Here is a 13,413-nt window from a genome sequence, read left to right on the forward strand (position 1 = left end):
ATTTATTTAAAAAAAAGAAAATTATGTTTTTTCAGTTATAAGAAGTGATGTCCACTAAGCACAAAGGACAAGTGACAAACTAATGGAGTTTCTGTTTATCCTGAAGGTTTAGAAGCTGATGGTTGCTTTCATTCAAGAATTGTATAGTATACACTTTCCATGTCTGGGTGTATGATTATTATAATAGTTATTCAAATGTTGCTACAGCTTGGGACTGCTACCCCTGGCATATTGCTCCCCTTTCCCAAATTGCATTTTTTCTTCTACTGTGGTGGGATCTTTACCATATAGTGACTTGATGCTTTTGCAGGAGGTGAATGACACCTGGACAAAATGGTTCTTTGATTCCTATAGCTTTGGAGTATTTATAAGCCAGCAGCAAAACCATCTATTTTTCCTGGGGAAATTATGATGGTTAAAATAGTTGTTCAAAAATACAAAAACGAGAGATTTCCTTCTAATTGCTTCTTAGATTTTCTTCATTTATATTTTTTCTTTTCTTTTCTTTTCTTTTTAAATACTGAATATAGTTCTCTGTGCTACACAGTAAGTCCTTGTTGGTTATCTGTTTTATAGATAGTAGTGTGTATATGTTCATCCCGAACTCCTATTTTTATTTTTATTCTAGAAATTATAAATGTATACAGAGGTAGAGAGAGCGATGTCATGAACTCAATATACCCAACATCCGACTTCAAAACCAATAATATGTGACCAGTTACATCCTCTGTGTGTCCACCTGCTCCCCCTCTGATGATTTTGAAGCAGTCTTAGTCATCATATCATGTAACTTGTAAATGTTTTCTGAAACAGGAGTTGGCAAACTTTTTCTGCGAAGGGCCAGATAGTAAATTTTGTAGGGCAGAGGGTCTTAGTTATAGCTCTTCATCTCTGCCATTGTAGCAGGAAAGCAGCCATAGACAACACAGAAATGGATGAATGTGGCTGTTTTCCATACAGCTTTATGTATGGACACTGAAATTTGACTTTCATGTCATTTTCATTGTCACAAAACACTATTCTTCTTTTGATTTTTTTCAATCGTTTAAAAAATGTAAAAAACGTTCTGAGCTTGCGAGCTGTACAAAACAGGTGGCAGGATGGACTTAGCCTCAAACCCCTGCTCTAAAAGATAAGAGCTCTTAAAAAAAAAATAGAATAATCACCGTGTATGCCCTGCGAAAACAGTCAGTGTTCATGTATCCTTAGCTGTCTTGTAACTTTATTTCTTTTAGCAGTTTGTTTGATTTGTGATTGCAGTAAAGTTCACACTTTGCAATTGGGTGATGAGTGTCTTAAGTCCTTTTTATCTTTAGGCTCCCTGTTCCTTTCCCTCCATTTGTGATGGTTGTTATTGTTGTGCAAAGTCGGTTTGTCATTCACAGTCCTCCAGTATTTTGAGTTTTGCTTATTGCCCTACGGTAGCGTCATTTAATGTGTCCTTCTGACTGCTGTGTTTCTTGCAAATTATGTCTCCTTTTGTGAAGTTATCAGCCACTGATGATCATTCCTAGGGTCATTAATTCATTCAGGGTTGCAGAACGGTCCCATTCTCAGTCCTTCTTTGTTTAGTCACTAGACTACTTCTAAAAAGAAAAAAGCTCTCCCATTATCAACCATTTGGGTATCCTGGTATATAAATCGAAAAGGGAAGGTGGTATTGATACTTGATATTTTTGTCCTTTTAAACAAATTGTCAAAAATAGTGAGGTAGTTCACTAGTAGTTCACAAGTGACCAAAGGGGTTATTTAGTATTATTGTCACTGATGTCATTATTGTCATCATCAACCTGTGAATTTAAACACATTTGATGAGTTTCGATCCATTGCACTTATTATCTTTATTGGTGCTCAGATCTTCCACCCCTAAACAGTGGGGCTTACCTGACCTGGGCCATCTCGATGGCTTTCTTGCTTTGTGGTGTAACTTTATGTTCCAGGCTTGTATTTTCCATCTTAATGACCTAGAATTGGCTGTTTCTGCAAGGAGCCCTGGTTCTTTTTCAGGGGGAACTGGTAATTAGAAATTACAATCTGATCACAGAGGTGCTTATTCCTACTCGTTATTGTTTCTGGATCTTCCCATCCTATGGAGCTGGGATATATACATATGCGCACATACACACATTTAAGAATAAAGCCTGTCCTGAGATCGTATTAACAATTCAAATTCAGAACTACAGGGCTTTTAACCTTTATCTTGCGCCTTTATCTTCTTTCAGCTATGTTTTCAGAAAAGAGTTTTATGTTTTAAGGCATATTGATTGAGGAAAAGTGATGTTCTTAGCCTTGTTTATGTTTAACTAGCCTTGCCTCTTAGATTATGGATAACTTGGTAGGTTCTGCCATCTTCCTCATGGTCAAGTGCTGTTATCACAGTTTTGAAGTAAACAGGGTCAAGTCCTGGCCTTGCAAACCCAAACCTTTAACCCAACAGGAAATGTCAGTCAGCATCAGGCTCCTTAGTCTGATGTAGCTAGATTAGTCCTGTCAACAGATTTTAAGAGTAAAGAACTTCTAATTCCATTGGTATTTCTTTTTTTTTTTTTTTTTGGTATTTCTAATTACTGCATTCATTATATATATCCTATATTATTTGGATGAACTTCTAAATAAAATTTAAACACAGGTTGTTAAATATTATTCATGTATTGCAAACATATATTGAACTATGTCTAAATATCAGAATGAGGGTCTAAATTTTCGTAATCAAATTCTTTACTTGAATATGCCTATAAGACTATCATATGTTCGAATAATATGTTACTTTGGCTATCTGTATACCCATTAGCCAGTTGAAGAATGTGTCAATAAATATTCATAGTATATGATAACATAAGTAAGAACTTCTGGTTCAGTATTCCAAATTGATAAATACTTGTGTTAGCTTGGTTATGGAATAGAAATCAAAGGTCAGCACCATCTTAGTTATTAAAATTAAAAAATACATGGGCTCCAGAAAGTCGATTTGTTGAGGTATCCAATTATTATTGGATTTAGATTACAGGAAATGTTTTAAACAAAATTATTCCTGGCTCTGCTGATACTATTAGTGATCCCAGTGGTAAGAATTTCAACCGGTATCTTACAAATGGGCATATTTGAAAGTTGGGTAAGACGGACTATTTTCTCTATTAAAGAAATGCAAGTGCGGTTTAATCCCCACCTGTATGGCTAAGGAGGGGCGAATGGCTCTCCTGTATCTTCTCTTGGCCCCTGCACTCAGAGTGGCTCCAAAATGGGATTAATTTGCCCGCAGTGCTGCTAACTGCCGAGACCTCAATTTCTTTCAGTCGTTGCTCTGATTATTGCAAAACTCTTTCTGAAAGACTTAATATGTATCTTTTTTGCTGGCAAATTACTGCTCATTTAGAAGTCCTAGAGTTAGTCCACTGCAGAAAGAAGGTTGGAAGTCTAATTTAAATAACTATCAGGGCTTTTTCTCAGGCTTGCTCAAATTGAAATGCATGCGTGTTTGAAGATGCTCTTGCTTTTCTAAAAAGCTGCATTTAACCCATTAAGATCATTTCCTTGCAGATATGGCCGTTATGGTTGTCTCATTAAGTTGACAAAAGATGGGTCAGCAGGTTCTTTAACACCTGGACACCTGGTGCCCTGCTCTGCCTGGAACCGGGGGTTTTGTCCCGAGGACTCGGAACCTCTCTTACGGGGGTGGGCGGGGGGGACTCATATTCTGAAGAACAATCGCAGTCCCATCCTTGGTGATGCCTCATTGTCCTGCTGTAATGCTTTTAAGAACCAGCTCTCCAGTCCTTGTCAGGGCTATTTTCTAACTCTGTGAAAATTGAGAGAAAACTGCCTGACAAAGGTGCTGTCTCTACCCAGTGGACATTTTCATCATTTTGTTTTGCGGGAATAACAGTCTCCCCATAGTTTCCTCGCTGCTCAGGGGTACCCCAGGTTCTGAGCACATTGTCCTGTCTGGTCCTCCCTGTCATGGGGAGAGACAGACAGGGAGGGCGACTCGGCCCTTTCACATCGTCCAGCATCAGAGAAAATGGGCCAGCCACGGTTCCCTGCTTTCCCTGTTGAATTCTGACCTAAGGAAGAGTATCTGGGGACCAAAGGGCATCTTAAAAATCAGTCTGTTCAGTTACCCATTCAATGCCTAAATCTCTTTCAGTATTACGCAAGACAGAGGAGATATGGGGATATATGTATATGTATAGCTGATTCACTTTGTTATAAAGCAAAAACTAACACACCGTTGTAAAGCAATTATACTCCAATAAAGATGTTTAAAAAAATGGATATATATATATATATATATATATATATATATATATATCCATTCTCTTTCAGATTCTTTTCCTTTATAGATTATTACAAAATACTGAGTATAGTTCCTTGTGCTATACAATAGGTCCTTGTTGGTTATCTCTTTTTTATATAATAGTGTGTATATGTTACTCCCAAATTCCTAATTTATCTCTCCCCCACCACCTTTCCCCTTTGGTAACGTAAATTTGTTTTCCATGTCTGTGGGTCTATTTTCGTTTTGTGAATAAGTTCATTTGTATCCTTTTTTTAGATTCCACATATAAGTGATATATCATATGATATTTGTCTTTCTCTGTCTGACTCACTTCACTTAGTATGATAATCTCTAGGTCCATCCGTGTTGCTGCAGATGGCATTATTTCACTTTTTCTATGGCTGAGTAATATTCCATTGTATATATATGACACATCTTCTTAAACCAATCATCTTGACGCACATGATCTGAGAACTGGACTAATACAGAGCCGACAGGTGCTGTTGGACCTGATGAATGTATTCAGCCTCAGGAAGCAAGACCAGGATTAAAGTGTGAATGCCGGGATTTCAAAGGGAAAGAATGAATATGGCCCTCAGAAGTGCATCTTTCTCTGGCGTTTGGGCACGCGTTTGGGCACGTGATCTGTTCTCATTTTAATCCTCCCCCCGTTCCTGTCCCCATGGTCTTCGGTCCTTTCCTTGGGGCACCCCCTCCTCTCCTGTCCTGTCACTTTCCATCTGGCACTGGCATCGCCCCTTCTTTCTCTGCAGGTCTCACTTCTTCCTCTTCCTTTTGTTCTCTCTGTCTCCCTGCCTCTCCCTCCCGCCTTCCACAGACTTTCCTGGTTTGTTTCTCTGCTCATCTCATTCCCCTTACGTGTGGCCTCAGTGGTCGACAGTCTTCAGGCAGCTATTCTGCTCACATTTTCCAAGTGGGATTTTCAACTTGCATGAAATTCCTGGTGATGCCACAAATTTAAATGAGATGAGTCAATCTGAGTAATTAATCTTATAGATATTTAAATATTGCCATGCATCCGTAATTCTGAATATACGTTTTAGTGGTGCTACATGCTCTTCAGTTAAATTATCTTAAGCACACTTAATCTTACTTAGTTTGGTTTGTATTTTCCATTTTTGGGAATATCCACTTATGGATACTGAAGATGTGAGTCTCAAGGAGCATCCTTGCCTGATGGAAAGAGGTCAGAGTTAGACAGCATCTCATAGTATTGTAGGGAATTTATCATTCTTCAAAATACTAAAAATGGGATTTATTTTAATTTAAAAGTGCTATCGAGTGAGAGAATAAATGAATTTGTACCATAAAAGGCATGCAGTACCACAGAAATATAAATATTCTTCTGAATATTTGATCTTTTACCCAAGATAAGCTTATTTTTCCCCTATTGTATTGGAAATATTAATAAGAAAAGGTCAGTGATTTAGGCCAATTCCCTGTCCTGTTTGATCTGTTTGTAGTATTTAAAAGGAGTTGGAAAATAACTTGATTTTAGGAGCCATTTGAATTCCCATTAAAAAACACAATTTTTTTTTTTAAAAGAAGGTTTTATTTATTTATTTATTTATTTATTTATTTTTGGCTGCGTTGGGTCTTCGTTGCTGCGTGCGGGCTTTCTCTAGTTGCAGCGAGCGGAGGCTACTCTTTGTTGCGGTGTGCGGGCTTCTTATTGTGGTGGCTTCTCTTTTTGTGGAGTATGGGCTCTAGGCACGCGGGCCTCAGCAGTTGGGGCACACGGGCTCAGTAGTTGTGGCTCGCGAGCTCTAGAGCACAGGCTCAGTAGTTGTGGTGCACGGGCTTAGTTGCTCCACGGCACGTGGGATCTCTCTGGACCAGGGCTTGAACCCGTGTCCGCTGCATTGGCAGGCAGATTCTTAACCACTGTGCCACCAGAGAAGTCCAAACAACACAATTCTTATAAATAGATAATAACTCTCTATAGACATTTTTAGGTTATTCATCCAAAAAAAAAAAAACGTTAAAATTTTTATTCCCTTTTGACCTAATAATTTTAGGAAATAGGGATTGTCCTAAGATCATTTTTAATAGTGACGAATATAAATAATTTAAATGTGTATCAATAGAGAACTACTTATATAAATAATGTCTACAGCCATATAGTGGAAAACATTAAAAAGCATGTTTTTGAAATTATCTAATGCTATGAAAAATTCTACAGATATCACAGGAAATTTAAATGAAGAGATCATATATATATAAAACCACTATTTGAAATTTTATTTAAATTAAAATGATCTGTAACAAAAAATAAACTAAACCTTGCCAGCGCTTTTTCTTTTTGTTTTTCTTTTCTTTTTTCTTTCTTTTTTTTTGGTATAATGGCCATTCTGCTGGGTATGAAGTAATATCATTGTGGTCTTGATTTGTATTTCCCTAATGGCTAATGATGTTGAGCATCTTTTCATGTGCTTATTGGTCATTTCTGTATCTTCTTTGGGGAAAATGTCTATTTACGTCCTTTGCGCATTTTAAAATTGGATTGTTAGGTTTTTGTTGCTGTTGTTTTGCTGAGTTGTAGAACTTCTTTATGTATTCAGGATATTAGTCCCTTATGAGATAAATTGTTTGTAAATATTTTCTCCCATTCTGTTGGTTGTATTTTTACTCTCTTGATAGTGTCCTTTGATGCACAAAAGTTTTTATTTTGATGAAGTCAAATTTACCTATTTTTTCTTTTGTTGCCTGTGATTTTGGCCTTGTATTTAAGAAATCAATTCCAAATCTAGGATCATGAAGATTTCCCCCTATGTTTTCTTCTGAGAGATTTATACTTTTAGCTCTTAATTTTAGGTATTTGATCATTTGTTTTAATTTTTGTATAAAATGAAAGATAAGGGTCCAAGTTCATTGTTTTGCACATTGATGTCCAGTTTTACCAGCACCGTTTGTTGAAAAAAGTATCATTTCCCCATTGAATGGTCTTGGCACCCATGTCAAAAATCCACTGACCAGAGATGTGAGGGTCTATTTCTGGGTTCTCTATCCTATTCCATTGGTCTGTGTCTGTCCTTATGCCAGTACCACACTGTGTTTTGATTACAGTAGCTTTGTAGTAAGTTTTGAGGTTGAGAAGTGTGAGTCCTCCAACTTTGTTATTTTATTTTGGCTACAGTGACGGCTTTTGAATAGAACTGTTGCTAGCCCATAAGACCTAAACTGGCCTTAAAGATTTGCTGTGTAACTCTGGCAAATCAGTATTCATGACTATTGTGCATCTCTGAAAAGCCACAGGAGTTTTCAATATCCTGATAGTTATTGTATTACTGTCCTATTGCTGCTGTAACAAGTTACCACAAACTTAGTGGCTTCATTATCTCACCGTTCTGGAGGTCAGAAGTCCTGAAATAAGGTGATGGCAGGGCTGGCTCCTTCTGGAAGTTGTAGGGGAGGATCTGTCCCTTGTTTCTGCAGCTTCCAGAAGCTTCCTGCATTTCGTGGCTCATGGTCCCCTCCTCAGTCTTCAAAGCACTTGCTTCTCTGGTCACATCTCCTTCTGCATCTGACCTTCCTACCTTCTCCTACCTTATCATTACATTGGGCCCACCTGGATAATCTAGCATAATCTTCCCATCTCTAGATCCTTATTTTTTTTATTATTATTTTTTGATGGTGCTAATATATCATTTAATGGCAGAATGTGGTAATTATTGAATTAATTATTGCTAACTTAGTTTTCAAATGAAAAAAAAATAGAAAAAAAAACAAATTAAATGTGACACAACCTGACCAAACACATGTCAAATTACAGTTTCAAGGTTATTTTACAAAATACCTCCATTTATACCATAGATCCTTATTTTAATCTCATCTTCAAACTCCCAGGTTCTGGTGACCAGGGAGTAGACATCTTTGGGGGCCGCTATTTTGCCTACTACGATTACAATGACTGGGCAGTGTTGCTGACCGAGGGGCACACAGATCCTCTAAAATATCCTTTTATTTTTCCCTGTTGGTCTCCCTTGTAAATAACGATTCGCTGTCCAGTTGTAAGGATCAGGTATAAGTCTGTTAATGTAACAATCTCACATTTCTTTCCTACCTATGGAACTTTTTTCCACCGAGACTATGATTCCTAGAGTCAGCAAATATTAATTGAGCTCTATTCCCTGTGCACCCATGTCCACAAAATGAATACATCTGTTTCATGACCTTGAGGAACTTATAATCTACTAGAAGAGAAAGATGGTACTGCAGTGTAACCCCCTTTTTAAAAATTTCTTTCTTTTTTATTTAATTTTTATTTTATATTGGGGTATAGTTGATTTACAATGTTGTGTTAGTTTCAGGTGTACAGCAAAGTGATTCAGTTATACATACATATATATATCCATTCTTTTTCAGATTCTTTTCCCGTATAGGTTTTTACAGAGTATTGAGTAGAGTTCCCTGTGCTATAAGTAGGTCCTTGTTGATTATCTATTTTATATATAGTAGTGTGTGTATATTAATCCCAACCTCCTAATTTATCCCTCCCCCCCACCTTTCCCCTTTAGTAACCATAAGTTTGTTTTCTATGTCTGTGAGTCTGTTTCTGTTTTATAAATAAGTTCATTTGTATTGTTTTTTAGATTCCACATATGAGTGATATCATATGATATTTGTCTTTCTCTGTCTGACTTGCTTCACTTAGTATGATAATCTCTAGGTCCAGCCATGTTGCCGCAAATGGCATTATTTCATTCTTTTTTTATGGCTGAGTAGTATTCCATTGTATATATGTACCACATCTTCTTTATCCATTCGTCTGTCGATGGACATTTAGGTTGCTTCCATGTCCTGGCTATTGTATATAATGCTGCTATGATCATTGGGGAGCATGTATCTTTTCAAATTTTGGTCTTCTCCAGGTATATGCCCAGGAGTGGGATTGCTGGATCATATGGTAACCCACTTTTATAGATTATATTTCCTAAATAGCTTTAGAATCCTCCCTTCCTGTCTCTCATCCCTCCTTTTGTCATGTGTTACTATGATTTTTGCAGAAAATACAGCCAGTTTCCTTGACATCAGTTGGGCTCCCACACTCCTTGCTTTGGGCCATTACTGTACCCACAGATGTGCTCATGTCACCCTTTTGCCAAAAATCCTTGTGTTCCTGGCATCAGGATAAACTGTAACCCTTCGCAGGTCCTATTCCTGGGTATGGGCTCTACCATTCCAGCCTAATCACCTGCCATTCCAGGAGCACTTTGTGTTGTAGCGGAATAGAATAAATCTACCGCCCCACAGTTTAGCTGTCTTGGCTATTGACTTTTACAGAGCTCTTCTCACTTACTGGCTCCATTTTTCCTCCTTCATGGCTCGAGAAAGTCCTGTGCATCCCCAGTTCTGGCCTCAAGTCTTGCTTTCTAGAAAGCCAACTCTCACCCCCCTCTCTGGTGAGGCTCTTTTTCCTGGGTTTACTGTGTCAGGAAGTTCCTTGCTCTGTAGTGTAATTAGTGCCTTACCTGTCTGTTTTTCTAACCAGACTGTGGATTCAGTTAGGTAAGGGCTGGTTCTCTTAACCCCATGCTCCCTGTATGTGTAGAGTGCCTGCCTCATAAAAGATGTTAACTAAGTTTGGGTTGAATGAATGCTTGGACCCACGTACATGTGAGTGATGTAATAGAAAATACCTGCAGATTGAAGCAAGATTTATGATGGCATATGGATTCTAAGCTAAAGTGATTGCTAGCTAGCACTTGTTTTCTCCTTTCTATATACTGTTTCTCTTGAAGAAGCCGAATCTAACTTTCTGTGTGATTAAATACATGTGCTTAAAAAAAAGTCCCATTCCTGAGAGTTCATGTGACTCATTGGAGTTCTGTAAAGCTGTTAGTTTGAAGCTGTTTATTTTAAAGGATAAATTTGTGGCATGAAGTCAACAGCTATGAAGTAAAGCTCCTCTCAACATATATATGAATCCAACACAGAAGTTTTCTTAAACTTGACTGCCCTCAGTACAGCCTTGAATACTTGTGAGGGATCCATAAGGGCATACTTAAAAATTCTTTTGAATAAACATTCTTTTGAGACAGGCTTATTTCATTAGGACAAATATTACAAGGCAACTATAGAAGTATATTCATACAGGATTCATGCCACAAGTAAGTAAATAAATAAGTAGATAGCCCTTTTGTTTTTGTCATTGTTAATAAACAAAACAAATAATTATAAATGTGAAGTATGCCTTTCTTCAGGGCTCTTTTTTTTTTTCTTTTTCAAAACGAGATTAGATTTTTTTTTCAGTCTGGAAAAGACAAACTTAATTTTATAGAGTAGGTCTGAGGTTACTCCTAGTGGTAGAATTTAATTATTTATTATATTTATTTGGGGGAGAGGATGGGAGACAATGTATGAAATACAGAGAGAAATACTTTCTCCTGTTGTATCAATTAATAATGCTGGATTGATGTTTTGCTTTTTGTTTAACTTCTCAGTGCCCTTTGTCAGACCAAATTGAGAGGATTTAGTAATAAAAAAGACTCACATAGGATATATAAAGTGTATATTTAATGTCACATTCAGATCTATGACTCTTTAAGCTATTAACAAGGCTGTTTTGACAGCTAGTACGAAAGATGGTGGGAACTGTTCTTCCGCGTCCCCGACGTTTCCTTCACTGTGGCAGGAACTGTACTGGTGCAGCACCGGGATGCTTTGTCTCTGTGCACGCGGCTGCTGGACAGGAAGCGGGAGCACGCCCGGCCCAGCCCCTCCTTCGGGAGCTCACTCCCCACAGCAGCCCTTCCTCCACCCTGCGAGTTTGCCAGCAGCACCTCACATGGCGGGCGGGGGTGTGTGTGGTTTTGCAGTGCGGCCCGTGGCTGGGTGGGTGAGTCTGATTCCGTGCTTCAGTTCTAGCAAGCCCATGGTTTCCCGCACGTCGGCCATGTTCTGCGTATTCTGCAGGGCCAGGTCCACAGGTACTAAACGAGGTGTTTGACCGCCTGTCCGCCTTTCTTCTTGAACTCATCCCTCAGCTGGTCCAGAATCCGGGCAGGGACTTGTGGTCCCGGTCATTAGGCAAGTGTCCTTGCGCATGTATATCTTTAAATTCTCACAACTGCCCTGAGAGTTGTATTGTCCCCTTACAGATGAGGAAAGGGGGGCCCCAGGAGCATAAATCACTCTGACGTTAGGTTTGGCACCCTGGTCCGTCTACTCCCAAACTCATGTCCGTTAGGACATACTGACAAAGAAAATATCACAGCAAAAGCTTCTAAAAGGCTTTGCATAATATAAATCACTGAGTTCTACAGGTGAGTTTTATTATTGGTAGCCTGGCGTGTTCATACCGATAAACACAAAACATTTTCATACGGTCTGCGAGTCCCTGAATGCACAGGTGCGTGCCCACCTCCCCAGTTCCACTGGCCGCCTTGATGTCCTCCAAAGCTTTCGGCTCTTTCTAACCATCCCGGGCCTCCTGTTCTCTCTCCTCTGACCGGGGTGCTCCTTTTCTTCCACCCTCCCCTTTGCCTGGCAGCTCCTACTTACCCTTCAGATCTCAGCTCCAGTGTCACTTCCTCAAAACGGCACCGTATCTAAAGACAGCCTCATTGTGATTTCTGCCAGCCACCTGCCCTGGCCATCATTGGTGATCATTTCAAGCCTATATTTCCCAGCAACTGAAGCACTACTGTGAACACTGAGGCCACTTTTCTGTTGTCCACTGTTGTGAGCCTAGTGTCCTAACACAGTGACAGCACGTGGATGGCACCCAGCATGGTTGCTGGGTGAATAATCGGACATAATGCTTGGTGTCGTGCATTTGCCTTAAGATCTTTGCCCATTGTTTTCTCCTTAATACTTGCAAATAACGTGTTAAAGATAGCCTCTTTCCTGATAATTGTAAGAAAAAAAAATATAGGACTGAAATCTGTAGTCTTTCTTGAGGCTTTAAACTGTGGGAAGCATAGAATGGATTTCCAAGTGTACGTAACTAAGGACTTAATTAATGTCTCCGGGATAGTGTAAGACAACACTGTTCCAGTGTTGGAACCTGCTTTGTGTGGTCCTGGGCTGTGGGATGTGTAAAGGAACTTCTCTCCTAGCATTTCAGTGTCAGGTAATATTAAACACCTACTTCTGCTTGGTTTTGGTAGCTCCAGGAAGAAAATTCTAAAGCTGAGACTAGTCCTTCAGAACTTATGCTAATACCTACTTACATTTTTAATGTAGTTCTTGATAAGTTGTTTATCAGTTCATGTATAAAATGAGGTCAGTCATAGGGTAGTGTGTGAATTAATTTTGTTTCCTAGCCAAGTATTAAAAAAAAATGATTAAGTATTACAAAAAGACTAAATGTTGATAGTTTGGGAGCAAAATGAAGAATTTTTCCATGTGCTTTTTCCTCTCCTCCTGTTGAGGCAGAATAACATAATGAACATATTAAAGGGGCAAAACCAAAGACATTTATGCACACTTAATTTTGCATCCCTCAAATCCTGAAAGTGTTGATCGAGGCAGAATTTCAGTTTCTGGGCACCGGTTTTCCTGGAACAACTGCCATGGGTAATAAACCGTGGAACCAAGATCTGTAAGGAGGTAGCATCAGTAACATCCATTCTGTGCCTTCAGATGTCTTCCTGGTTCCGTATGACAGCTGATATTGTTTCTCTCTGCTCTCCCCATCCCCACATTTACAGGGCATTGATGTACGGGACGCTCCCCTAAAGGAAATAAAGGTGACTAGTTCCCGGCGATTCATAGCATCGTTTAATGTCGTGAATACAACCAAACGAGATGCTGGAAAATACCGCTGCATGATTCGAACCGATGGAGGAGTTGGCCTATCCAACTATGCAGAATTGGTAGTTAAAGGTATTTAATGTTATTTTTATACCTCCAAATAGTCTATTAAAAGAGACATGTGGGATGGTTGTGAGTTCATGATTTGTTGAAAGCTCAGACTTATCCTTGTCTGTTTCTGAACAGTAGTTTGGTGACAGGCTGTACGGATGGATTACATTTTAAGTACAAATTTTGCACATGAGCAATAGTTTTGAAAAATGTATTTTATTTGTGTTGGTTCAGTTGCATACAAAGCAATGAATGTGCTCTGGGCAAGTTCTTCTGCCAAGTCTGTACAGAGATTACAACCCTATAAA

General features: G+C 38.9%; 1 protein-coding gene across 1 annotated transcript in view; it reads left to right on the top strand.

Moving 5' to 3' along the window:
• PTPRM (protein tyrosine phosphatase receptor type M) overlaps nucleotides 1-13,413 on the top strand; it is a 763,379-nt gene that overhangs the window by 317,784 nt on the left and 432,182 nt on the right. Inside the window, exon 6 of the mRNA XM_057526667.1 lies at nucleotides 12,952-13,126. Within this exon, the coding sequence (XP_057382650.1) occupies nucleotides 12,952-13,126 (175 nt within the window). The remainder of the gene's footprint in view (nucleotides 1-12,951; nucleotides 13,127-13,413) is intronic.

The sequence above is a fragment of the Balaenoptera acutorostrata genome, chromosome 13 (genome assembly GCF_949987535.1).
Source record: "Balaenoptera acutorostrata chromosome 13, mBalAcu1.1, whole genome shotgun sequence".
Lineage (NCBI taxonomy): Eukaryota > Metazoa > Chordata > Mammalia > Artiodactyla > Balaenopteridae > Balaenoptera > Balaenoptera acutorostrata.